Raw genomic sequence first — 25,688 nt, forward strand, 5'->3', positions numbered from 1 at the left:
TTAGATTGAGCATACACTTTTGTTCGTCAAAAATATCTTAGTATTTTTACATTATTTTATAATAGGAGTAATTTAATGATAACAAAATATATGGCATAATAAATACAAATAGTATACAAATACATACGTAATACATGGTAAAGTGAAAAAAAAATTTTTTAAGCCTACGTTATACATACAGGAAACGCGTAAATTAACTAAAAAAAAAAAAATTAACGACAAATAAATACTTTATAAAGATTTTTTTTTGTTTTTAAAATTGAAATCCTGTACTTATAACATTTTTTATGAAATATATTTACTTACGAAGAAGCATGGTTTTTAATATCTAATAATAATAATAATAATAATATATAGATTATAATAATAATTCAAATAAAATGAAAAATAATTCGCATTGCAATAAGTTTAGTAAATAAATAATACAGTGTTCATACACGTGAACATCATTTAATATAATTAATAGGTACAGAAGTTACGATAATTTAACTAATCTAGGCTACGGTTGTACATTTATTGTAACATTTATTTATTTGGTAGAATAAAGCACGTGTAGCAATAAGGTATAATGATAATAATAATTGTGTAAATTGTACGATGTATAAATAACACTATGACATAAATTAAACAGTAATATAAATCAATATTATTTGGAAAAAGAAAAAAAATCATCAACAGACGTATTATATAATAATTTGAATAAAAAAATGTTGCTCCTTATGATGTAAAGTTAACTATTATTATTATCATCACCTGATACGGACGAGTAACGTTTTACTGAGGGCCCATGGACGATCGATTTTCATAAACATCCGTTTAAAATATAACGAATGCTTTTGAAAATCGAAAATCCCTTGGATTACCCGGTTGGTGGAAAATATTACTCGTACGCCAGTATAATATAATATATAAATGGACGCATAGACATTTTATAAAATAATAGTTGAATTGAAGCGTTTTGTATTAAAACAAGACGCGGAGGAGCACGACAAAAAACACCGTGCTCAGGAACGATTTCGAGTACGATATTATGCTGTTGTCTATTTCTTTAATCTTCATATCGTATTTGGACAACGGTTTTTCTGACAGCACTATCATACCTGTAAATATATTTATTATGTTAGAACTTTTGGTCTCATGATCCACTGGCGTAGCCAGGATTTTTTTTCAGGGGAGGCTGATCAATTTTCGTAAAATACAATTTAAGATTTTAGTTGCGATTTGTATAGACTATTATAAAAATTAAAATAATTTTTAAAATTCCTTAATATTTCAGGGGGGCTGCAGCCTCCTCATCCACCCCCCTGGCTACGCCACTGTCATGATCATATACGTTTGAGTAGGTACAATTTTTTTTTCTGACGTGACACCACGTTTTGGAACTGTAAACTATAATACATATTTATTATATGTATATAGTTTTTTTTTATGTTTGTAAAGAATGTACATTTTTATGCAATTGATTTATAAGTTAATAAGTTACCATGGACAATGAATTGTGATAATTACAATTAATACAGTGTAATATCCATTATATATGTAAACGTCTATTACGAAACAGTTAATAAATATGATTTGCCTTGGCTAACTGTTTTTAATATCAAAATGTTATCAACTGTCATAAATAATATAAAAAATAATGGATATTTCTTAATGAGTTTTACAAAAAATTAATAAGCAAAAAACTGATAATAATTTAAAAAATACTATTAGATTTTTTACAATAAAACACTGTAAAATAATAATTTACTTAAACAATATTGTAAACATATTATTATGGCTAAAATATTTTTTATTTGTTTTATTTTAATACAATTATTGTTTAAATATTATAGTGTGATAAATTCCATATAATATTATCTTACTTAAATATTTTTCAACAAAAACTTAACCAATACTTTTTATATTTTAATATCCAAACTTGATATAATCTTAGAGATATTTACTTCCTAAACGTTGTGTAAATTTATAATATTGAACAGGTACAAATGACCAATCGTGCTACAACACTGATACAAAATACTTAATTTTATATATTGCATAGTATTCTGAGTTTCTGACCAACTAAAATGTTAATTAACTTCGAGAGGAATCATTAATCATTTTGGCAATGTTTACACAAAACCGATTTTAGAAACACGCATAAAATATTTTGAGCTCTGGTGCACAGAGCTATTCAGAAATACACCACAATTTTCCCCGCTACTAACATCGTGCTTGTCTGTAAATCTATAATATATTATTTGGTTACAGAAAACCACTCTTTACCTTAAACCTTTAACCTAACCCCTCTTTAGCTGGAATATGTCAAAATAAAGGTTGCTAATTTTGCGTACATCAAGATCCAGTTCAAGGATTGAATATTCGAAGACAGTTTAATAAATTTAAATGCCGTTATTTGTACATTTGAACGTTTTAATATCGCATGAATGTATATGATCATTTGTAATTAATTAAATATGTCAATACGTAATAAAATATGGAATTTCTATTTAGCACTCAAAACAAGATATGTCTTCAAACTGTCTATTATAAAATGTTTCTTTTAATTAATTTTAGATTTTTAAATGGACGCTATATTATCGATGTCATTATTTTTAATTTGTCTATAATTACAGACCTACGTAAAATTTCAAATAATAGGTTTGAGAATACAACGAATTTTTCAACCTAAAATACCAACAGTGAACTTTTGTTAACAAATTAAAAAAAAAAAAATTCCTCATAATATTATAAACAAAACCGAAAAATACATTATATAACATACATTAAATTATGGATACCTATTTATAACTTACTCACTTTATAGTATTAAAAATACTATATAAAAATAATATTAATATTATTTATTAAAATATTAAAATTTTTATTATAATTTTTTTATCGTTTAAACCACTCCCCTTACAGTCGTGCCACAAAATAAATTATATAGGAATCTTCTTCGATCGCTACTATCGCATATTAATAACACAGTAAAAAAAATGATCATATTTTACTTACTTGAATTCGGTTGAACTGGACACTCTTCGTCATCATTGGGCTGTGACTGTGACGACGGTGAGACGATTGTGATGTCCATCGGGTTTTCAGTGTCATTAGTTGAAGTTGTAAGCGATAATTGTGGCCATAACGCGGGTGAAACAACCTCACGGTAGCCCACGTCGACTTTCATCATCGCCGGGTTTTCGGTGACGGCGAACGGCGTCGGTGGACGAGAAACGGTTGACACTTGATCATCTATGTTCGCTAGAGCACATTCGATTGGCTTTTCGATGGCAGTGTACGGCGTCTGTGAACGAGGTCCAGTTGAAATGTGGTCACTTCCGTTCTGCAGAGCTCGTTCGATAGGCTTTTCTGTGGTAGTGGACGGCGTCGGTGGACGGGACCTAGTTGAAATGTGGTCACTTCCGTTCTGCAGAGCACGTTCGAACTGCTTTTCGGCAACGGTAGACGGAGTCGGTGGATGAGACATGTATGAAACGTGGTCATTTCCGTTCTGCAGAGCTCGTTCGATAGGCTTTTCTGTGGCAGTGGACGGCGTCGGTGGACGGGACCTAGTTGAAATGTGGTCACTTCCGTTCTGCAGAGCACGTTCGATAGGCTTTTCGGTGGCAGTGGACGGCGTCGGTGGACGGGGCTCAGTTGAAACGTGGTCACCTCCGTTCTGCAGACCACGTTCGATTGGTTGCTCGACGACAATATACGGAGTAGGTGGATGAGACATGGATGAAACGTGGTCACTTCCGTTTTGCAGAGCACGTTGGATATGCTTTTCGGTGGTAGTGGACGGAGTCGGTGGACGGGGCTCAGTTGGAACGTGGTCACCTCCGTTCTGCAGACCACGTTCGATTGGTTGCTCGACGACGATATACGGAGTAGGTGGATGAGACATGGATGAAACGTGGTCACTTCCGTTCTGCAGACCACGTTCGATTGGTTGCTCTGCGACAGTAGACGGAGTAGGTGGATGAGACATGGATGAAACGTGGTCACTTCCGTTCTGCAGAGCACGTTCGATAGGCTTTTCGGTGGCAGTGGACGGCGTCGGTGGACGGGGCTCAGTTGAAACGTGGTCACCTCCGTTTTGCAGACCACGTTCGATTGATTGCTCGGCGACAGTAGACGGAGTAGGTGGATGAGACATGGATGAAACGTGGTCGCCTCCGTTCTGGAGTGTGTGTTCGATTGGTTGATCGGCGTCTACGGGGGTTGGTTCTTTGATGTCTACCGACGTTCCGGAGTCAGCCGCGCACAACATGAGTTGCTGTTGTTTCTGGTCGACGACATCAGTCGTCTCCACCATCCCGTAATGCTTCCACTTGTTTTTGTCCGTGTCGTCGTCGTTGTCGTCGTTGTTGTTGTTGTTGCCTGTGACGTTTTTCACGTCAGACGGTTCAGAATTTACCGATTGGCTACAGTTGCACGGCCCATTAGTCAAAGGTGGTTCCGAAATCGTTTGCGTCATAACCTCCACTGAACTGGATAGCTGATCGTTGGCCAATGTCGACCGTTGTTGTGTACCCGATCGGCGTTTGAGGGCCTTTGGCGAAGATGACGGTAGTGGCTGAGGCAGCGGAGACAGTGACGTCGTCACCGTTGTCAAAACGTTCTGCTTCTTTTTTTTGGTTTGCCTGCGTGACTTGGCGGGCCACGAGTTTTGGGTTCCTGTAAAGCGACAACCGTAATAATTATTATTAGTTATTAGTATTGTTATAATTCGTAGGACTCAGAATAGGACTATTGTTTTAGTTTAATACGAATACAATATTTGATTTACCATATTATTATTGTTATTGTTTATAAGCAATATTTAATTTATGTTAAGATTTAGTATACATCGTATACATTTCGATCAACAATACTCCTATTTCACGTTTCACGAAACGTTGGAGATATCTTTATACTATAGTCTTTCTACAATTAGTTGATGTTTGTTCCATAATCCTTCCGTGGTTTTTGTTATTTACAATCAAAATATTAAATTATACATAATATATTAGATAAAATTATATATTTTACACGTGGAGAGATGTAGTTAGATTGGCTATAATCTTAAGGATTCTATAATAAGTAGATATTTAAAACTTAAACGGGGGTAAATACGCAGTTTAACCTCTCACAATCGACTATTAAAATGACTAATTATATAATAATAATTTTATTTTATTATATTGATAAGACAATTTTTTGTTTATAGTAGGAATTCGGAAAATTGAGCAACATAATAAATTTATAACTTTATAAAAGTATAATATCGTTAGTAACTGAATGATGTAATAATTTTATAGCGTTATATTGGTATCTCAAACATATAAATAAGGGTACCATGTAAATCAAATTTATTTAATTAAAAGATTTAGGACTTTGGTTATCTAATTACATTTAAGCATATTTTTATTACATTATGTACTTACGTTTTTACAAGAAAAGTAGGTATACGCACATACGCATTACGCCTACTTATGAGGATGTAAATCTATGGTTAAAATAAAATCTAATCACAATTTTTCTGTACATTAAAACATTTTGATTCTGTACTTTACAGTGTAGAGTACCTGTACAATTTTTTTTAAAAATCATTAGATTAAATTAATAAAATACATTTCTTACTGTTGATTTACCTTTATTAAATACAATTTCAAATTAATATTAATTGTTAAATATTCAATTAAAAATTGTTCTTAATAGTTCAAAGAAATGTCTAAGAACAATTTTTCAACATTTAATACCAATACACTATTTTAATTTCACTAATTAGTATGTAATGTTAGAATGAAGGTGCTGATTTTTTTTTCAGTTTACTTTTCATTCTAATAACCTTTTGAAAAGTAAGTTACATTGAAACTCATTGTTGATGTGTTATCGCATATGTGCTCCTACATCAAGTCCACATGTTATTTTTATAAAATCATCAAATGATATCTTTAGATATTTTTAGCATATTGTATTAAATATATTATGCAGAGATGTAACTATACTGTATACACATATAAACTGTAGTAAGAATGAAAGTAATGAAATAAGTTTTCTGAAGCAATAACATACACTTTTATATCGGTTGCTTATTGCTATTATTTGACGATATTGTACTATTGTGTATCGAATCGAAAAATGACCATTTTTATTATAAAGAAATCTATACAAATGTGACTGCAAGTTTACGATAAGGTTTCGATCTTAGTTTCATAGTCATTATTTATATTTGGTTTGTAATACAATGGAGTTCTATTTACAGGGAAATTAAATTAAAAATAAATATAATTTGTACTCAACTACCAAATAATATTTATACAAAAAGTTAATTATTGGCCAAATGTAATGTCTTCAAGCAATTGGAATTTCAAGAAAAATACTTACACCACTCAGAAAAGCCAAAAATAAGAATATCCACTGTTAATTGTTATAAACTGTTAATGTAAAATTAATTTTGTTATTTATATGAAGGAAAATGTTCGCTTGGTGTTAAACTAAATTAAAAAAAAAAATCAATATATAAAAATGGGTTCAAAAATAAATATATTTCCACAATCAATTACAAGTACCATAAACTTATAAATATTCAGTTAAAGTGTTTTTATTATTATTTTTACTGTGGTTTCGAAATATTTTGAAGGAGTTTATACTTATTAGTTACTATGTATGAATACTAGAGTGCACTGCAGTATTATATTATGTACGAATAAATAATATGACAAATGCGCTGTAAACTGCTTTACAAACTATTCGATCACGATGTTGTGAAAATAATTGGCAAATACAACAAAAGTGTAACGGTGTTTTTATTTACTGAAAACGTCGAATGAAAAAATTGTGACCAATTTATTCATTGATAAAAACTTTTTTAATAACCGTACTCAGTAGTTAGTTGTATATGCAGAGTTCTGTAACTTGGCCCGTAGACAATTTATTTGAGTATGTATAGTGTATATTCAGCTGTTATATATTGCAACAGTTTGTGAAACTGTATTATGATTACTTTAAGTGATTTTTTCTTTTGAGGATTATTATTTATTGGTATGTACAGAGTGATTAGAATAATAATACCATAATAGTAAAGCAACTGTGAAGTTTATTAATTGCAAATTTATATAAATAACATATAAAATAAATAATTTGTATAATTTATATGTAATAAACCTATTATTTCCGGTACAGTTGATTGGTAACCTTTTCGAATCACATCAATGTTTGTTTTTTTACCTGTGATTTCTGGCGCAATTGACATATACCCAGTGCGTATCGCTTTACTGTATAATAAGTGTCAAATGTCTGTAATGGATGTGTTAAATTTGAATTTAATGATATATCATTGTATACAAAAAACGATTTGAATGTAGACGGTGTGTCAGCCTATATTTTATAATATATTAATGTCATTATATTATTATTTTACACGGAAAATTGATGGAATAATGTTTTAAATTATTACAAAATAATGAACATGGTAATATTTACCGTTTAAATATGTACCTAATTTTATTAAAATTCGAACTTAAGTGTTAATAAAAAATATATATAAATTTCTGATTTCTAATTTTTGTAACTATTTAAAAAAAATTGTAATTCAAATGCATATAGAAATTGTGCATTTATATATCTTTAATATTTTTATACATGTATAAAAACAACTTATGCTAGATCCTCTATTAAATTTTTAAGAATTTTGATACAGAAAATTATTTTTTATCGAAATTTATAGAAAATAAACTAAAGCAACTCAAAAATATTTATTGCTATAAATATCTAAAAAAAAGTGGAAATATTTTGAACATTTTATCAAGTATAGTATTTATAATAATATTATAAACATTTGATGAATATTTCAAGTATCTACAGTTCACCTATTTTCCTATGCTTATGCGTTTCAGCGAGGAAGGCAAAGGTAAAACTCCTACATATGATGTACTCATATTTTACTGATTCTAATCTGATTTGGCGCATGACGCACTTAATCAACTTACAGATCGTAATTATTTTAATGATGCACTTTTATAATTTTTAAAACCGATAAAATCATATAAACATGTTTAAACTAAATTATTTTGTTATCGATATTAATATAGTTATGAACTAGTTACAAATAATTCATATTACTCTTAGTACATAATAATAATACTCAGCCTGATTAAAATATTTAACTTACTGTTGTTATTATTATCATTACTACCTATAATATGGCTATAATTATGTAATGTGATGAACATAGAAATAAAAACAGAAATATGTATTTATTATTTTTTAAAAAGCAAGCTTTTATATAAAATATGAAATAAAGTGTATATAATAAAGAATACATTAGGAAAAACACCGTAATTATTATATAATATCATGATCTATTAGTAATTAATTTATAACTATTAATATTGATTATAAAATATTAGGTATTATATGTTTATGAAATATATTAAATTCGTTTTTAAAAGTGTTAATATTAAAACTACAAACTTTAAGTTGGTTCAGCGCAACGCACGAATATGCTATGTCGTGAATCGGAACGAATTCAGATAGTTTATAATGTCTCAAAGTATAAGTATCCCGATTGAGTCCAAACACACATTGGTTCAACAATGACATAACAAAATATAAATAAAATTGGTATAATAAACATAAAATTTCATACAAATATAATGTCATTTCATTGTTTACACTCAATTTTATGAATATCATATTATTTTAATTAGGTAATACAAGTCAGTCCTAGTCTCCTAGACAATAATTATTATCATACAGTCATAAAATATTATTCAAACTCAGAAAATTATCAATAAAATCATACAAATATAATATCACATCATAAAACATTATTAAGACATATTTCATTTATAATATCTATTTACGCATATCTATTCAGCATGTTGTGGCATTGTGTATACAATAGTATATGAAGATAATAATATAATAAATAATATATAAAAGTGATATATTATGTAATGTTAGTTTTTAAAATTAAGTGTATATTATATATTTTTTGAAGGGTTTATAGTAAAATATAAGTGTTATGTTTCAAACGTTTTTATTATATAAATAGTAGATATTACAATGTGTTTATTTAAATAATATACTATAGAGTTTCTATTCAATATTTTGTTATTTCTACATGCCAATGTTATTTTATATTTTGTTTTATAAGCTGATTGGTTTTGATGAAGCTGTTGACATTATCTTGTTTATGTTTTTAATATTTATCATAAAATAATAAATAATAATATATTTTTATTTTTAACTATACCTATTATAATATTGTATTTTGAAAAGTATGGGAACATTTTTTTACTATGTAAACGTGATTGATACTAAATTATTTTATTCTGTCAATGTATGGACAGAGATAAGGATAACTTTGAGATGGTTAGAAAAAAGTTTTGAATATACAATTTGGGAGATAAGTGAACGGTTATCAAATAAAATATAACATTTTAGTTGGAGTACGAACCTTTGTCCTCTTGTTCGACTATTAAAATGCATTTTTTTCTAGCAAACCAAATTTTCTATGAAACAAACATAGATATAACAATAGTTATGTGGATAGTTACAATCAGTCACGCGAGAAAAAAATTATTTTGTTTTTACAAAAGGAAGTAACTACTATACTAGATGTATATTTTAGCCCCGTACTTGAAAGTTGGATAACTTGTGAAGGGGTTTGAACGTGGGTTTTTACCAGCATTGCAGTTAATTTAGTTCCTAAATTGCAATATAGGAAGGGATGGTAGAGAAATGGATCTCCAAAATGTGCCTTATATACCGATATGATTTAATAATAAACTGCAATATATCGTACTTGTGGTATCTTTGAACTGTGCTTCGACATCACTGCACGCTGAACTATCACATGAGACTTGTTTTGTGTTAATGCCTAAAACATAATTCAAAGTGGGATTGAGTTTTTCATAAATTACTTAAAAATTCACATAGGAATTAAAATAAAAGTCTGCACAATTTTAAATAAAAATAAATCAATGTACATATTTTATTAAATGGATTATTTATACGTTATATAAAATTTGTTCATTGTACGTGTTCGTACTTAGTACCTATATTAAATAAATATATTTGATGGTAACTAAATACTTAATACCTGGAATAAAAATAAGTCATATATTTTTTTTGTCTTATATTTGTAGGTAATGATTTTATAATATTAATAGTTTAGGTTAGGTCGAATATCGAATATGAATAAAGCTCTTGAACGTGGGCTCATATATTATTCGAATACCGGGTTGAAGATTGAGAGTGACAATGAAAAATTCAAAAATATTGAATTTCAGTATAATATATTTTCGTGGAAATACGGAAAACAAAATGGTGAAATGAAATTTCACTAAAAGTAAATGAGTATGTAGCGCTCGCATATTGTGCTGTAATCATCTTAGAAATGTACGACATGCTAAATTTGCACGCTACAGAACTAATTTTGTGTTTTAACTATAGTATTAGCTAAATACCTACATCATCTTATTGTAAAAATTATTGGTAATTTTATATATTTTATTTGTATTTGTACGACGGTATTTTTTATGATACTAAAATGTTTAAGGGTAAAATTGATGAGTATGTAAAATATTGTAATTTAAAATAATAAGCTCGCTTAATAATTAAAGTACCGTAATAAACCAATGAACACACAATAATTTATGTATATGTACATTTCATAAATAGATTAATTCATTTGTATATTAAGATTATTACACAGAATTAGGTCTGTTCAACAAAATGTGCTATGTTGTGCGTTTGTAAAACGAAGACAAAACCACGTCCTCTTAAATAGTATACGTTTATCAAATACGATAATTTACTATTACTTTTGAAAATGATATACCTATTTAAAATAAATAATAAAATATATTGCTTAATATTTTTGTAACAGTTATAAAATAGATTTTGTCTATGGTTAGGTTAAAACCGTTCGTGGTTTTCTGATCTTCTACCAAACATTATTTTAATCGTGGTATTTATTTTCTAAATTTATCAGCAGGTATTAATGTTATAAATATCACTGGAGTAAGTGTGATGGTTTTTCTAACACATTATGGTAACATTTTATTTACCTATTTATTATAAAAAAACTTAATAAGTATTTCGAACGGATATTTATTAGTGGCTTCCTGAGATAAAGAATTCGCTCAAGATGCGTTTACATCTTCAGATTTAGTGGGTTGGTCAGAATATAATATATAATATAGGTATATAATGTATAGGTAATAAACAAACTAAAAAATCATTTTAGATTTTTTTTTTTTAATTTGATGTGGCTGCTACATACATATAATTTATGAAATTCAATATTTTTTGTCGCAAGGGCCTAGAGTGTATTTTAATATCTGGTTTATACGAGGCACTTCGTAATTTTTAGACAAAAACCACTGTAGTATATTATATCAGTATATTTATAATAAAGAGAGTGACTGAATAAAATATTTATATATTTTTTAGTACACTATAATAAATATTCAAATTTTCAGAAATAAAAATAGAATTCTAACATGATTTTATAAATAAAAAAAAGATGTCAATCAAATCAAATCTGTTTATGTAATTGAAAAATGTGTTTATTATATAAAACATAAACGAGGCATAATTATTTTGTCAAGCTTTCAAATTTAATCTGTAAAAAACTTTACTACATTCAACTCCCTTAATATTTATTTAGATAAAATATAGTATTAAGCTGGTTTGTTATTACATTTCATAAACTAATTTGTGTAACTTATACAATTTAATTCAAATCCCTTATTCAGTTTATAAATTTACTATAAATTATAACCAAAAGACGTAGCTTCCGTTATTATAAATAATTTATTTTTATTTGTTGTCAGTTGTTAAAAATATGAAATATTAGGTATAAATATAACGTCTTAAATATTTCCTGTTTTATTTTTTCAATAATATTACATTATATTATGTCTTATAAGTTATAGTATAGATATGTGCCATGGTATCAAAAACATACTATTTGTATAGTTAATACCTATAGCTTATAAACATATTTTGGTAATTTTAATTGCATATTTTAAGGATGTTTAGTGTAATTAAAAATGTTTACCTAACTTAATCGTACCCTATACTTAAAAATTAATTACTAATGTGGGTTCGCATGCCAATTGCTAATCGCCATATAAATAAAATAAATAGATACAATTTTAAAATTATTTATAAATAGTTAAAAATCCTTATTTTCAGATCCCGATAGGTAATTACAAAATGTATTAAAAAACAGAATATTGGTTCATGGTTGAATACAAATATTGAAAATTGTTTACCTTTGTTTACTAATTTATAATAATCAACATGCCTGTGTAAATTTACATGATGTATTCTTACGAGTATAATACATAATTTAATTCAATTTATTTTTATTATTTCTAAATTAATTACTATTTATTTTCTACAATAAAATAAAATATTAATATTAATTATATTTTATATATTTTTTCAACAGATTTGTTTTACATTTAAATTGTCAACTTATCTTCCGAAGACGGTGCTCAGCTAGTATCTAATAGATAACACTGATTCTGATTCTTAAGTACATAGTTATCTTAGGACGCGATTTCATTAAAAATAAGTAATTGAGGACAATAATAGCATTTTATAAGCAAATACAAATTTGAAAAATATATGGAACTTATAAAAATTGTGTTTAAAATTTTTCCAACATAATAAAATACTATACTAACATTAATATAGGTAATAATGTTAAATAATACTCAGTTAATAGTAATTTAGAAAAGTGGCGAGGTTGGCTATAAAACCTAATCCCAAAATTCTCGGAAATGTAATTTTGTCTGCTTGTTATTTTTGATCATCTCTGTATGGAACAAAACATAATTCATTTGTATGTCCCGTGTTGTTCTTAAACTAATCATGGTCAATAAAAAAAGGGTAATATTTGTTAAGTAATTAATTGTAGGTAAACATTTCTAAATGCCTTGAGTATAAGTTAAATCCATTATACTATACAGCCATGTTTTTTCAGAGAAATATTATACGTACAATGTTTAAAAATTGTTTATTATATGGTAAACAATATTTATTGCTAAAATAATAAATTAAATTATTAATTTATGAATATAAAAATATTAATATTTTTATGAAATAGATTTATTATTATTATTATTTATATTATGGTGCAGTAAATAAAATTAAACAAAACAACTTATACAAATGTAAAGCCTTTAGAGGGCCTTTATGAATTTGATGTTTATTACAATATAAAATAAAAATTAATTGTAATGAAATCTAAGGCTTATATAATCTAAAATTATATATTTTATTACTGTGTTATAAAAATAAATATACAATTTTTATTCTCATAAAATAAATAAAAGTGTTGATAATTATTACTTAAAATGTTTAAAGTTAAAAAGATCTTAACAGTAATAATTGATAACTAGGTATATTTTAAATTAACTTAGTTAATGTTATGGTGAAATTATTAATTTCATTGCTTATTAAAACGATGCACTCATAAATTTCGTATTAAAATTCTGAACACGATTACCTATCAATTTTATAGAAGAAAATGCATTATTCTTAAAACAGTTTGTACTTTATACCATATTCTGTTTAAAATCTAATTGAATTTTTATTAATTTTATTATTATTGAATAAACCACATAAAAGAATTTAATTGGAAAAATGATTTTAATACATATAATGTGTTATGTTTCAAATTATTAATATTATTTATGTAATAATTTTATTAAAAATGTTAAATTCATAGCTTTTCCTCTTTTATTTATAAGTAATGCATTCAATAACTTAATATTACACTTCTGTGAAAAATTGAACCTACAAATTAATCATATTTTTATGAAAAGAAGGCAAAAGATAAAAATCAAAAATATATCCATTTACAAATAATAATACTGTAATAATTTTATTTTGAAGAAATTAATTGTACAAAAGATGACTGACGAGATATAATAATGTAGCGTATGTAAACATATTATAAAATAAATGTAAACTTTTTTATTTGCAGAAAAATATATTATAATTATTATATAAAACTTTTTTCAAAAAAAAATCATTAGAATGGAATTAAAAAATTGTTTTCCTTAAATTCTCATAATTGGAACGTAAGCTTTAATTAAAAATGGTATCTTATTATATTCCAGAATTAATATTATATTATATTGTTTGTATAGCTTAAAAACACATTTTGGTTAAGCCGACTTTTCTGTTAAGGGTGATCCTCTAGGGGTGTTCACCGTTCATAAAAAATAACATTTTAAATTATCTTTTAGTAAAACCACCTCAATGTTAATTATTATAATTTTCTAATGAAAAGTAATTTAATAGTAACGTATCTGCTTGAACAAAAAAAATAATTAGTGATTTATAATACTACTGCTGTATCTATTTAAAAATGTTCTTATTTCAGTGACTTAAAGTTTCAAATAAGTGCTTGATAGACTAATAGTTAAACAGAATACATTTATTCTGATTAGTAGTATTATATGTAGTATGTACTGTTATCGTAGACCATAGTGTATATTGTGGCGTATATACAATAATATAAGTTAAAAAGGTTAATAAACTTTTAATCAATATTTGTTTGAAGTTAAGTTAGGTAGCTTTAAAAACGATATTTTTTACAGTCGTTAACCATTAATATACAAGTAAAAAACCATTTAAAATTAATTTTATGTTGTACAGATAAGTCATTTCAAGTATTCAAAAACCTGAGAAAATAAATGACGGTTTGAGTGAGTTATTCCATCAATTTAAACATTTCAGATGTACATGATTTTTTTTGTATTTCAATGCATTTGATGTTTCTTAAATTTATTTTATGAAAGTCAGTGTTTATTGTTTATGGCTTAAACATGAAAATATTATTATACAAGTCATGCATATTAATCAACAGACTGACTAAAATCTGATAAAATCTACTGAGAGATGTCTTTACGTACCAACTATAATTTCAAGAGTAATTTAAGCATTATCTAAGAATCTTAAATCCAACCAAATATTTAAACAAATAACGTTTAAAAATATGTATAGCTGTAATTACTAAAATTACAAATGTAATAACTTTGTATGGATAATATGGTTAAATAATAATATGTATATATAAACATAAATATACACAAACAACCGACACAATTATTATCACTTAATAACAGGAAGTATGAAACCCGGAGTTGTATGACTTAATATGTTATGATGATTAAAATTATTTATTTTATGTTAAAAAATGTATTGTTAATGTATACGTTATATATATAAATACTCGTATAATATAACGAAATATTAAAAAATAGCTAAATTATTTTTTATAAAATTGTCGAAACTGACATTTATTTTGTTTTCTTTCCGAATAAATTATAATTTTACTGAGTACCGTGTTGATGAAAATATAAATAATATATTATTCAAAGTATTTAGATGATTGAAAAGCACTACGTTTTAAAAAAATTAAATATATTTTGATATAAAATAAAAAAAAATGTTTAATATTCCTATATTTTACTATGTTATTTTTTTTTTATTATTATAAAAGTAAAAACACACAGTTATATAAATATATTGATTGTTTACATTTTTATGTTTACTATATTGTGTACTGTTTTATATTTTGCTTTTAAAGAACCTAAATAAAAGTATTATAAAGTTATATTAATTAGGATTTATTAAAAAATTATAAATTATTCAAATTTTTATATTGAATCCTGTGTAATACTATGCAATAATATTAAGAAATAATAATGTAGATAAAATTATTAGTATCTAAAGAAATATAGGAAATTTAAAAACACATTATTTTGGACGTAATACGTGTAATAAATGGCATTTTTTTAAACATTTCCTGTGTAATTAGGTATGTTATACACAATTTGTTACGTAAAATAACATTTATATCATCGTTAAAATCAATTATGAACAGTTTAATTTGCACAGTGTTGAAATTAATAAACGAGTGTTTTTTTAATTATTATTTTTTACGAATAATTATGAAATTAATAAATATATCATAAATATTAAATATTATTATAATATATAAACTACAGTGTAACTCTTGTGATTTTCAGTAGAATGCTGTTGTTTATTATAAATATAAAATTAGGTGATTTCACGGTTGAAAAATAGGACGTCACCGAGACGCTGACGACAATTTATTTAAATCTATACCACCATAATAATATGGTATTATATTATATTGATCGCGTTAACTCAATAACCATCATACCTACATAATCATATATTGATATATTATGTACAAGTATACGTCATATTTAGGCGATTTCGGAATTCGTCGATCCGGTAAAATAATATCGCATCTCGAACGCTACATCATATTATTAGGACATTGCGTTCATGACTTGAGTCGATGTACTCTGGTCGAAAGTCCAATGACGATAACAAAACGTCGTGCTGCACGTGTCGTTTAGATATTATAATAATAATATCGCCGTACATGTGCGCGCAATAAATTTAGCAGCTGTATAAAGTCCCTATCAGAGTGGACGGCTATATTATAATATAATAACGGTTTCCCCCGAACGCCAACTCCACGGGTTATGTCACTATAATATACAATGCGACAGTTATAATAATATTTTACCTTGCTGTCTCGAAAAATGGGTCCATGAACTCGTCAACGCGGCCCAACACGCGTCGCGGCCGTCCGGGCCGAAGTTGTATATCATAGTTTTTTTCTCCATAGTAGTAGGTATCGCACGATACGATTATAGCCGTCTAGGCGTTTCGTGTTAAAATATCTGAAAGACAAAAATATATTCATCGCGGTTAGCCGGGATTTTATCGTAATGCGCGATTAGACGTTTCGTCGTCATACATATACGAACGCGATACCTATTTACAACGACTGCGAAAAATATCGTAAAACGTCAAACGTCCACCCGAGTTGGACCGAGCGATTAGATCATCGCTTTATTGCGCAGCTGCAGTTACGTTCACGGCGGGCGGATCGAACGTACAAGTATTATAATGATATTATCAAGAAAAAAATAATATATATCGATATATTATAAGTATTATTATGACATAATAACCGCGTGAGATAAAAGTTAGGCTGAAAACCGTTTTCCGCGTCGACGACGACGACGACCTGAACAACGAGCATTAAAACGCTCAACGCGTCCGGAAATAACGTTATCTCGCTGTCATAACGCACGCCTAATAATTTTCCAATACCAAATTTAACATCACATTCTAGTTTATTTTTATGTTTTGGTTGACACGTATATTATGTGTGTTATCTTCGTCTTGCTTATATACGTATTACAACGACCTAGCAAATTTGCGTCCATCATTTAATGTCGTTAGCTTTAATATTATTATACTCGACCTAACCTAGCTATAATCAAATATAAAGGTATAAGAGTATCATCTAGAGGATCTCATAGGATTTTATTAATATTATAATTTTATAAAGTAGTAATATGTTACATAATAGTTATAACTCATTTTAAAAAGAAAACATCAATAAAATCCTATGAGATGATGCTCTTGATAATATTCTTACAATATTACCTAAGTTTGATAATAGGTAAATAAATTTTAATATTAAAGCTAACAACACAAAATGGATTCTGCTGAACGCTGAACTATGTTGTACGTTAGTAAGACGGAAATAACACACACGGGTTAAGGGATCCTCTTAAACCTAGTTGGACTTTTTTTTAGGACGTTTGCGCCCTTTGCGGCTATGATGCGATTACTAATTATTTATAAACACTGTCCCCTAACTATAACACAAATTATAAAATATAATTAATATACAGAGTAATTCACCAAGCATGATCACCTCCACTTTTTGAAAATTAATAATGAATTTATTCAAGTTCTGATTTTTGGAATTTTTAAATATAATTAAAGACCTTATTTGCAAATTATTCAGAATGTTTAAACTACTTAAGGAGTGTGCTGCGACGATAAAAACTTCTGTTTTCAAATGAGTACTCCCCTTTTTTATTGTAAGTTATTCAATGAATAATGTTTTGAATTTTTCAATGTAGGTACTGAATTTAAAATTCAAACAAGTAGTTTTTTTAGTTATTAAAATGTTTATACTAAGGATAATAGCCATTAAAAATGGTTTAACAAAAATAAAAATATAAAATATGTCGACAGATTAATATTAATTACCAACATTTTCAAGTCACCATATCTTTTAGACCTATTCTATTATTCTTAAACCACAATGTTAAGTAATAACTTGACAATTTCTCGTTCAAATTTTGATTTTAGTACCTGCGTCAACAATTTCAAAAAAATATTCACCAAATAATTTATAGTACAGAGGTGGAGGGTGGGTTCTCATTTGAAAAATAGAAGTTTGTATCACCACATATGCCACTCCTAAGTAGGTAGCACCAAAAAAATCTCAAGAATTTAATAGTACAGTCTTCAAGTATATTTTCAAATACCAATAATCAGATCTTGAATAATTGCATTATTAAAAAAAAAATGGGGCGAGCATGCTCCGCGAATCACTCTGCATCACCTATGAACCGTATATATTATAATCTTATATAGATCCAGCATCCGGCCGATGCGGGCACTAACACACTGGCTAACGTATTGTGCAGTATAATAATAATAATTTCGGTGAAATTCGCCTCCGTGTTTGCAAAAAGTTAATATCGTTGAACACCGACAAAATATTTAATGGTCTGTCCGAGCGACACGCCGTTGTTGTCATACGTCCCGGGTCAAATGGCATCGGAGGTAAATAATAATATCATATCATATCATGTATTATTTACGTACAGTATACGACCTACAACTTATTGCGGTGACAAAATTATAATAATAATAATAATAATTTCATCGTATTATTATATTATTAAATCACCGCTGTGGCAGTGCGCTCATTATTGCAGCCGTTGTACCGATTCATACGACGTGATCGTTATAATGATCTCGTATATGCGATAATAGGACGCGCCGGCAAATGTCAAAACTGTGCGCGTGTGTTATATTAATATACGGTGTGGGCCGCGAGTATATATTAATTTAATAATTGTATGTAAAGCTTGTGTGTTTGCAGTGTGATGGGGTGGGTGACGGTGCGATTGGTGCGTTGGTGTCGAATCCCCTTAATGTATTATGTAGATATTTATGTACGCAGTCCGTTGCCTATATAATAATATATGAACGGCAAACATAAACCGTCCTTTTAAACGAACGAAATAATTAAAAAAAAAAAGAAACTCGCGGAGTGAATATGTGTTTTAATAGTAATATATCATATGCATATCGTACTGTGTTTGATTTTAATTACAAACTGAAATGATCTAATGACGATCAGGAGCGTTTTATAGCGTTGTGTATATATTATGGTGTTCACGTGTTACAACGGTCGGCGGCAAACACGATAATGATAATATTATAATATTATTATAATTATTAATCTCGATTCTATTCGGCGACCGTTTTCGTATATGAAAAAAAATTACAAAACGTCCGACTAGTACAATAAGACTGTACACGGTGTTTTACCGTGTAGTTATTAAAATATGTCAATTATCGTATATTTATAAGCAATAACGAAACTTTTCCATACCTGTAGCGTGGTGGATTTGACGCGTCCGTCGGTGTTTTGGTGTTTTCCAATCGAAAGACGGTTATCTGAACCGTGTGTGGCACTTAATTTTTTTCTAATAATTTATAATAAATTATTTCGCATTCGTTCCGAAATCGGCAATGTGAGTTCAGACGAACCAAAAACAAAAACCGCGGTTAGCGTCTGGACACTCGACGCGATAGACGTTTACGATGCGACATGATATTATTAACGCTATAAAACCGCGTTTTTAATGTGTGACGGTGGTGTTTTAAATTAATATTTTTTTTTCAGTAATTACAATGTTCTACCTAATAATTATTATTATCGGGAGAGACTGTTTTTGAAAACGTGTCCCGTGCGATGCGACCGGCACATCTGTAACTGTTATAACTTAAAAGTGTAAAGAGACGTCCGCGGGCCGCGATAGAGAACGCCAATACGGATATCTATATAATATGAGCCGCGTGGCGATTAAACGATAGAGATACCGAACGATTGCCGAGTGTGTCGGCTAGAGAGACAGCTGATAGTGATAGGCGGCGGCGGCGGAAGAGAGAAAAAAACCCGTGTATAGTACCTATGGAATAATATTATTATATAGCTATAATATAGGTATTATAGTACGCGAGGCGAAAAGTGAGCCGCGATCGTCGCGCGCCAAGCGGTCATTTTTTCTGGTTTCAGGGGTTCTACGTTTGTGTGCAATGGAAACAGCTGCCGCGCATTTTAAAAACGGCAGGTGGTAATTTATTGTATAATTCATTGTATTTTGGAGACCAATTTATTTTCCTTTAGCAGTAGGCGCCAGTAGCTGCTGTTGCATACCACAATATTTTGTTAACGTTTGGTTAGTCATTCGACATTCGAGATACGAGTTTACACGTGTTTTTATTCGCTTATTATCTACGTTTGTAATCATATTTCCCGCGTTCTTACGTGGTTGGTTTTTAAAGTGCGCGCTTTTAAAGTTTGAATGTTTGTAATATTTTAATTATTTCTTTAATAATTACTCGTATACAAAAATAGTTTTAAAATGGCATATCAAGACACACATTCTCAAACGAAGAAAGTTATTTTTCATGTTTATAATTATTTCAAAACATTGGCTGGTGACAAAGGTAAGCCAGAAATTAGTAATTTTTTTCGTCAAACTCGTGAAATGACTGCTGAAGCGTGTGGCGTAAGTCTTGCTTGTGTTAAACGAGTTTGTGCTGAAGGGAAAAAATTATCTGTGGGTGAAAATCAACTAGCTGCCGAACCTTCTTCATTTAAGTCTCCAAGGAAAACTTATAAACGTGCCAAACCTATGACCAACTTGGACGATTTTGACAATGAAGTTGTCAGAAGAACAGTTCATAGTTTTTATGATAATGGTCAGTATCCAACTAGTGCAAAAATATTGGGAGCGTTGCATGAAAAAATTAATTATTCGGGTTCACAATGGTCCGTGCGACATATTTTGCGTAGTTTGAATTTCAAATACAAAAAATGTAATGATGGGCGTAAATTTCTAATGGAAAGAAATGATATTGTTTGTTCTCGGGTTAAGTTTTTGAGAAAAATGAACGAGTTTAGACGTAATAACGATACAAGGCCAATTGTTTACTTAGACGAAACATGGGTAAACCAAAATCATACGCGAGGACACATATGGCAAAACTCCGACAACACCGAAGGATTAAAAGTACCTATTGGTAAGGGCGGTCGGCTTATTGTGTGTCATGCTGGGTCACCTTCATTTGGTTTTGTCAAAAATTCAAAACTGGTTTTTCGTTGCAAGTCGGGATCGCAGGCTGACTATCATTCTCAAATGAACGCCACCGTTTTTCAAAAATGGTTTATAGATATGTTGGGCAATTTAGAAGAACCTTGTATAATTGTAATGGACAATGCCACATACCATTCTACCTTAACAGAAGAATATCCTAAGGCAAATACTCGAAAGGCAGATGTACAAAAATGGTTACAAGACAAATCTGTAGACTTTTCTCCAGTAGAGACATTAAGCGAACTACGGGAAAAAGTCAAATTGACGATGCCAAAAGAAAAAAAATATAAATTGGACGAAATTGCACTACAAATGGGCCATGAAGTGGTAAGACTTCCTCCTTACCACTGCCAATATAACCCAATCGAATTAATCTGGGCGCAAGTTAAGGGTAAAGTCGCGGAAAAAAATAACACCTTCAAAATGGCAGATATAGAAGTGTTAGTAAATAGTGCTTTAGATGCAGTCACAACAGAAGATTGGGCAAAATGTGGCGATCACTGCGATAAAATTCAAGAAGACGATTTGGTAAAAGAAGGATTAAGAGATGAAATTTTGGAGCCTATTATAATGACAATTAATCCCGACGACAGTTCTACTGACGAAGACGATGATGAAGACGATATGATTAATTAAAAAAAATGTATTATATGTATTACTTGTGTTATTTGTATTTTATTATGTTTTTTTTTATTATAATTTATTAAAAACATCTACATTACGTCGTTTGAAATTACTTTATAGGCGGGAAAACAGTAGGAATAGGCGGAGTAACCCTGACGAAAAACAGCCGCTTGGCGCGCGACGATCGCGGCTCACTTTTCGCCTCGCGTACTATACGTATATTTTATCCACGAAGGCCTTCACGATTTTATCGTCGTTATAATATATAAAATGATAATAAGCAATCACGACGTGTTCGTCGTTCGTTTATCATTTCCTTATAAGTTATAATATAATAAATAGGTATAATATTTTCGTTCGCCACGCGAGTACTCCATAGTCCGAAGCAATTAGTACGATCTAATATTTATTAATAATGTGACATATTATTAGTATTATATTATTACCTCACTCTCGAGTCTCGTCATGACATTATCTTCAACTCCGGCAGCCGTTCTTTCTGTAACAGAAAAAACATAATAATATAACCATTGGCGCAACTAGGTCTAAAATATTAGGGGGCTGCAGGTCCACAAATATATACGTAATTTAATTTACTTACTTTAATGCTTTCCAAAAAAATATGACGATCTTCTGGATTATTTTCATATCAATAGTAATAAATGTACAAATACGGATAATTTTTTTGGTATATTAAAAATACTAAATACGTTTTTTGTCCATTTTTAATTACCAAAATAAAACTAAAATATTGGACGGTGACCGCCGCAATGCCACTGGTCGATGCCACATGCCCGCATAATATTTATTAGATAAGAACATTTTTATTAAATTATATGACGTATATTGCAAAATAAACTTTAGTATTTAATATTATTTATATAATTTCCTTTTGAAGAATTCTGTTATAATAATTTTTTACGTCATATTGCATAGGATGTATCTCACATTCTCACTATTTTATGCTTAAATTATTATTTAATCTTAAATAATCAAAAATATTTGGGGGGCTAAAATATATTTTGAGGGGATTAAGCCTCCTTAAGTCCCCCCTCCCTAGTTGTGCCAATGAATATAACTATTATACTGCTATGTATACATACCAGGGCCGTGCGCGGGGAGGGTTATTTATTAAATATTATTATATATTTATATTTATTATTAATTTTTCAAGTATATTCAAATTTAAGTGTTTATTAATATTATAAAATAGGCACAAATCATGGTTGTAATAAATTTATTCGACGTAATATTTTATGAACGTTTGGTAACGCATCTAAATTACAAAAATATCGAGGATATCAAGGGTGTATCGAATATTTTTACCAACCGGTTGTCGTCACTAAATTTTCACCTCACTTATCCAAATATCTGGGGAATCATCATGTAAAATTTAATTGTAGGTTTCAAATAAATATGTACAAGCAACTTTGTCTAAAGATTTTGTTTCAATTGAAAAAATGATACAAGAAGTTGGATAAAATATTAAAAATGAAAAACACAATTAATATATTTTCAGAAATGGTGGAGGAGGTGGGTTACTGGGTTAGTCCCTCTCCCTTGTGCATCATGGTCATGATATATACAAGAAATGTGATTGATACATTTTTTTCACAGTATTGTACTATACTGTGTTCAAAAAACGTGTAATACACATTTCGATTTTCTATTTTCTATTTTATAGGTATATTATTTTTAAAATTAACTGTCGATCAAATTCAATTTGGAGGAATTAAAAATTAAATTCCTATGTCTTGTTTTAGGTGATTAATATTTATTTATTTTATTTACTTTATATAAAAATATCGGACGTGCTTAATTTAGTACAATTTAAAATATATTATAAATATTGTTTGCACAAGATATTTTAAAGTAGAGTTGATGGGTCTTTACTGGCTATATGTTCATCATTTGGTGTAATGGTTGTATAATAAATGATAATAGTATTGGAATTGCGTCCTAATGCTGGATGACTTTTTTTTTAAAGAAATGTATTAATAATCGATATTATTTAAATATAGTATTTATATTATTATAATGTGTAATGCAGTAAACATATTGAAGACTGAAGTACCTATAATACTTCGAGTTTGTAATGCATAATTGTAGCGCGACATATTGAATTATTCCACGAAAATGTGTGGATCCCCACAAAGCTAACAGCGGCCCAATGCGATTGTAAAAATATTAAATATTACAGAGGTCGCAGCAAAAAAAAATCCATCAGAGCATAAACACTTGGATTTTTCCCGGTGGTGAGGTAGTATATTTAATTTAATTAATTTTTGCTTCTATAGAGTATCACTCCTCCACTCATCCATCGAAAACAATTTATTGCCCTGGTATGTACAGGATACGCTCGAAATGTCTCTGACTAATAATGTGCACTTTAAGCTTATGTTTAATATTTACAGTTGATTATCAAACCATTCAGAGACGAAAATAATGTCCGCACTTGGTCTGTCGACGTTTTTTCCCTCCTCTGTATTTTAATTTTAAAAATATAAAGTATAATATGGATTTTACATTTGTTTTAAAATGACGTTATACACACAGTTCCGAAAATGCAATTTAAAAATACCGACCGCAGATCACGCTAATCATTTTTCGGCCATACAATCCGACGTTAGGAGTAATCGACATTTACAATAATTCGAGACCTCAAAAATCATTTCGTTTGCCGTGTTCAAGAATAATACAATATATCATTACAATTCTGTTGATATGGCGAGAACAAAAAAATGAGTGTATGGCAGTGTGTTACCCAAGTTGGTGTTATGCAGCCGCGGGGGAAGAATTATCCAAAAATTAAAATTACAACGTATACCTATAACTTGAACGAACGAATTCTAAATCATTCGCGTTTGATCGTATTGTGTACGTTGATTTGAAATCGATCCGATTGTAACGATATTTTGTAAATTGAATGTTATTATAATAATATATTTATGTGTTATCGAACCTACCTATACAGCGAATAAAATATACATCACAATATTACCTTGCACATTACCTTCGTAGCACGTGCTATTATAAACTTAACCAATAGTTTTAGTGCGCATTTATGAAAAAAAAAAAATAATAATAATAATAATGAACACACGGAAGTTACGAGTTCAGTGCAAAGAAATACTTTATAAAACAAACGTCAGTGTAACGTTTAAAGTCAAACGAGTATTTATGTATAATATAATTATAATATATATATATTATTATTTAAATATTTGTGAACGAGATAATACCTATTGTACTCACATTATTAGGTTTACATATTTTATATAGCTACGGTAACAGTGCGCGCGAGATTACAAAATTGTACTATACACCTAAGAACAATATATTAACGATTATAACGTATAATAATAATAACACAACAAAGTATAACAAGTATTGTGTATGCTGTGCGAATTGATTGGAACACTTCTATTATTCGAATTACGATAATAACGTGTACAATTATAATATTAATAATGAAAACATGAAATATTTAATGATCTCTTTACTTTGTGCATCGATTTCGTGAACCCATGATGATCTCCGTGTTCTATTATAATCCGAGTCTTCTTATTCATCGCCAATAAGGGCCTCCGTTAATATCATAATGGTTTATTCTCGTATCTGCCGTCATCACTCGTTTCGCGAAAATAATTAATGAAACACAAATAACTTTATTTTAAAGTTAAAGTTGTTAAAATGTATCACAACACATAAACTGTCACGTCCCTCTAAAGTAGTTTCGAAGTACAGAATCATCAGCAG

The 25,688-nt window shown here is 28.9% G+C and overlaps 2 protein-coding genes across 3 annotated transcripts; one reads left to right on the plus strand and one right to left on the minus strand.

Annotated features, from left to right (window-relative positions):
- Positions 1-25,688, minus strand: LOC132926885 (cell surface glycoprotein 1-like). 2 transcript variants are annotated; one of them, XM_060991308.1, is made up of 6 exons: positions 25,433-25,688; positions 22,376-22,428; positions 16,568-16,724; positions 9,782-9,856; positions 3,001-4,665; positions 1-1,100 (listed from the first exon to the last, which is right to left on the minus strand). In XM_060991308.1, exons 3-6 carry the CDS (start codon positions 16,665-16,667, stop codon positions 964-966), a joined length of 1,977 nt encoding a protein of 658 aa, XP_060847291.1. In that variant the 5' UTR covers positions 16,668-16,724; positions 22,376-22,428; positions 25,433-25,688; the 3' UTR covers positions 1-963. The 2 variants fall into 2 exon arrangements, with proteins under 2 accessions (XP_060847291.1, XP_060847290.1); XM_060991307.1 differs by lacking the exons at positions 22,376-22,428; positions 25,433-25,688 and adding an exon at positions 19,535-20,036.
- Positions 20,571-21,941, plus strand: LOC132924819 (uncharacterized). The gene has a single exon (XM_060989261.1). The coding sequence runs from the start codon at positions 20,571-20,573 to the stop codon at positions 21,939-21,941; it is 1,371 nt and encodes a 456-aa protein (XP_060845244.1).

The sequence above is a fragment of the Rhopalosiphum padi genome, chromosome 3, assembly GCF_020882245.1.
Source record: "Rhopalosiphum padi isolate XX-2018 chromosome 3, ASM2088224v1, whole genome shotgun sequence".
NCBI classification, from domain to species: domain Eukaryota; kingdom Metazoa; phylum Arthropoda; class Insecta; order Hemiptera; family Aphididae; genus Rhopalosiphum; species Rhopalosiphum padi.

Bases quoted from the DNA above. Each gene is read 5' to 3' on its own strand.
- LOC132926885 (XM_060991308.1), bottom strand. From the start codon at position 16,667: ATGGAGAAAAAAACTATGATATACAACTTCGGCCCGGACGGCCGCGAC. The intron at 4,666-9,781 runs GTACGATATATT...GTCGCTTTACAG, and splicing joins ACAGTTCAAAGATACCACAA to GAACCCAAAACTCGTGGCCC. The intron at 1,101-3,000 runs GTAAGTAAAATA...ATATATTTACAG, and splicing joins TCCAGTTCAACCGAATTCAA to GTATGATAGTGCTGTCAGAA.
- LOC132924819 (XM_060989261.1), top strand. From the start codon at position 20,571: ATGGCATATCAAGACACACATTCTCAAACGAAGAAAGTTATTTTTCAT.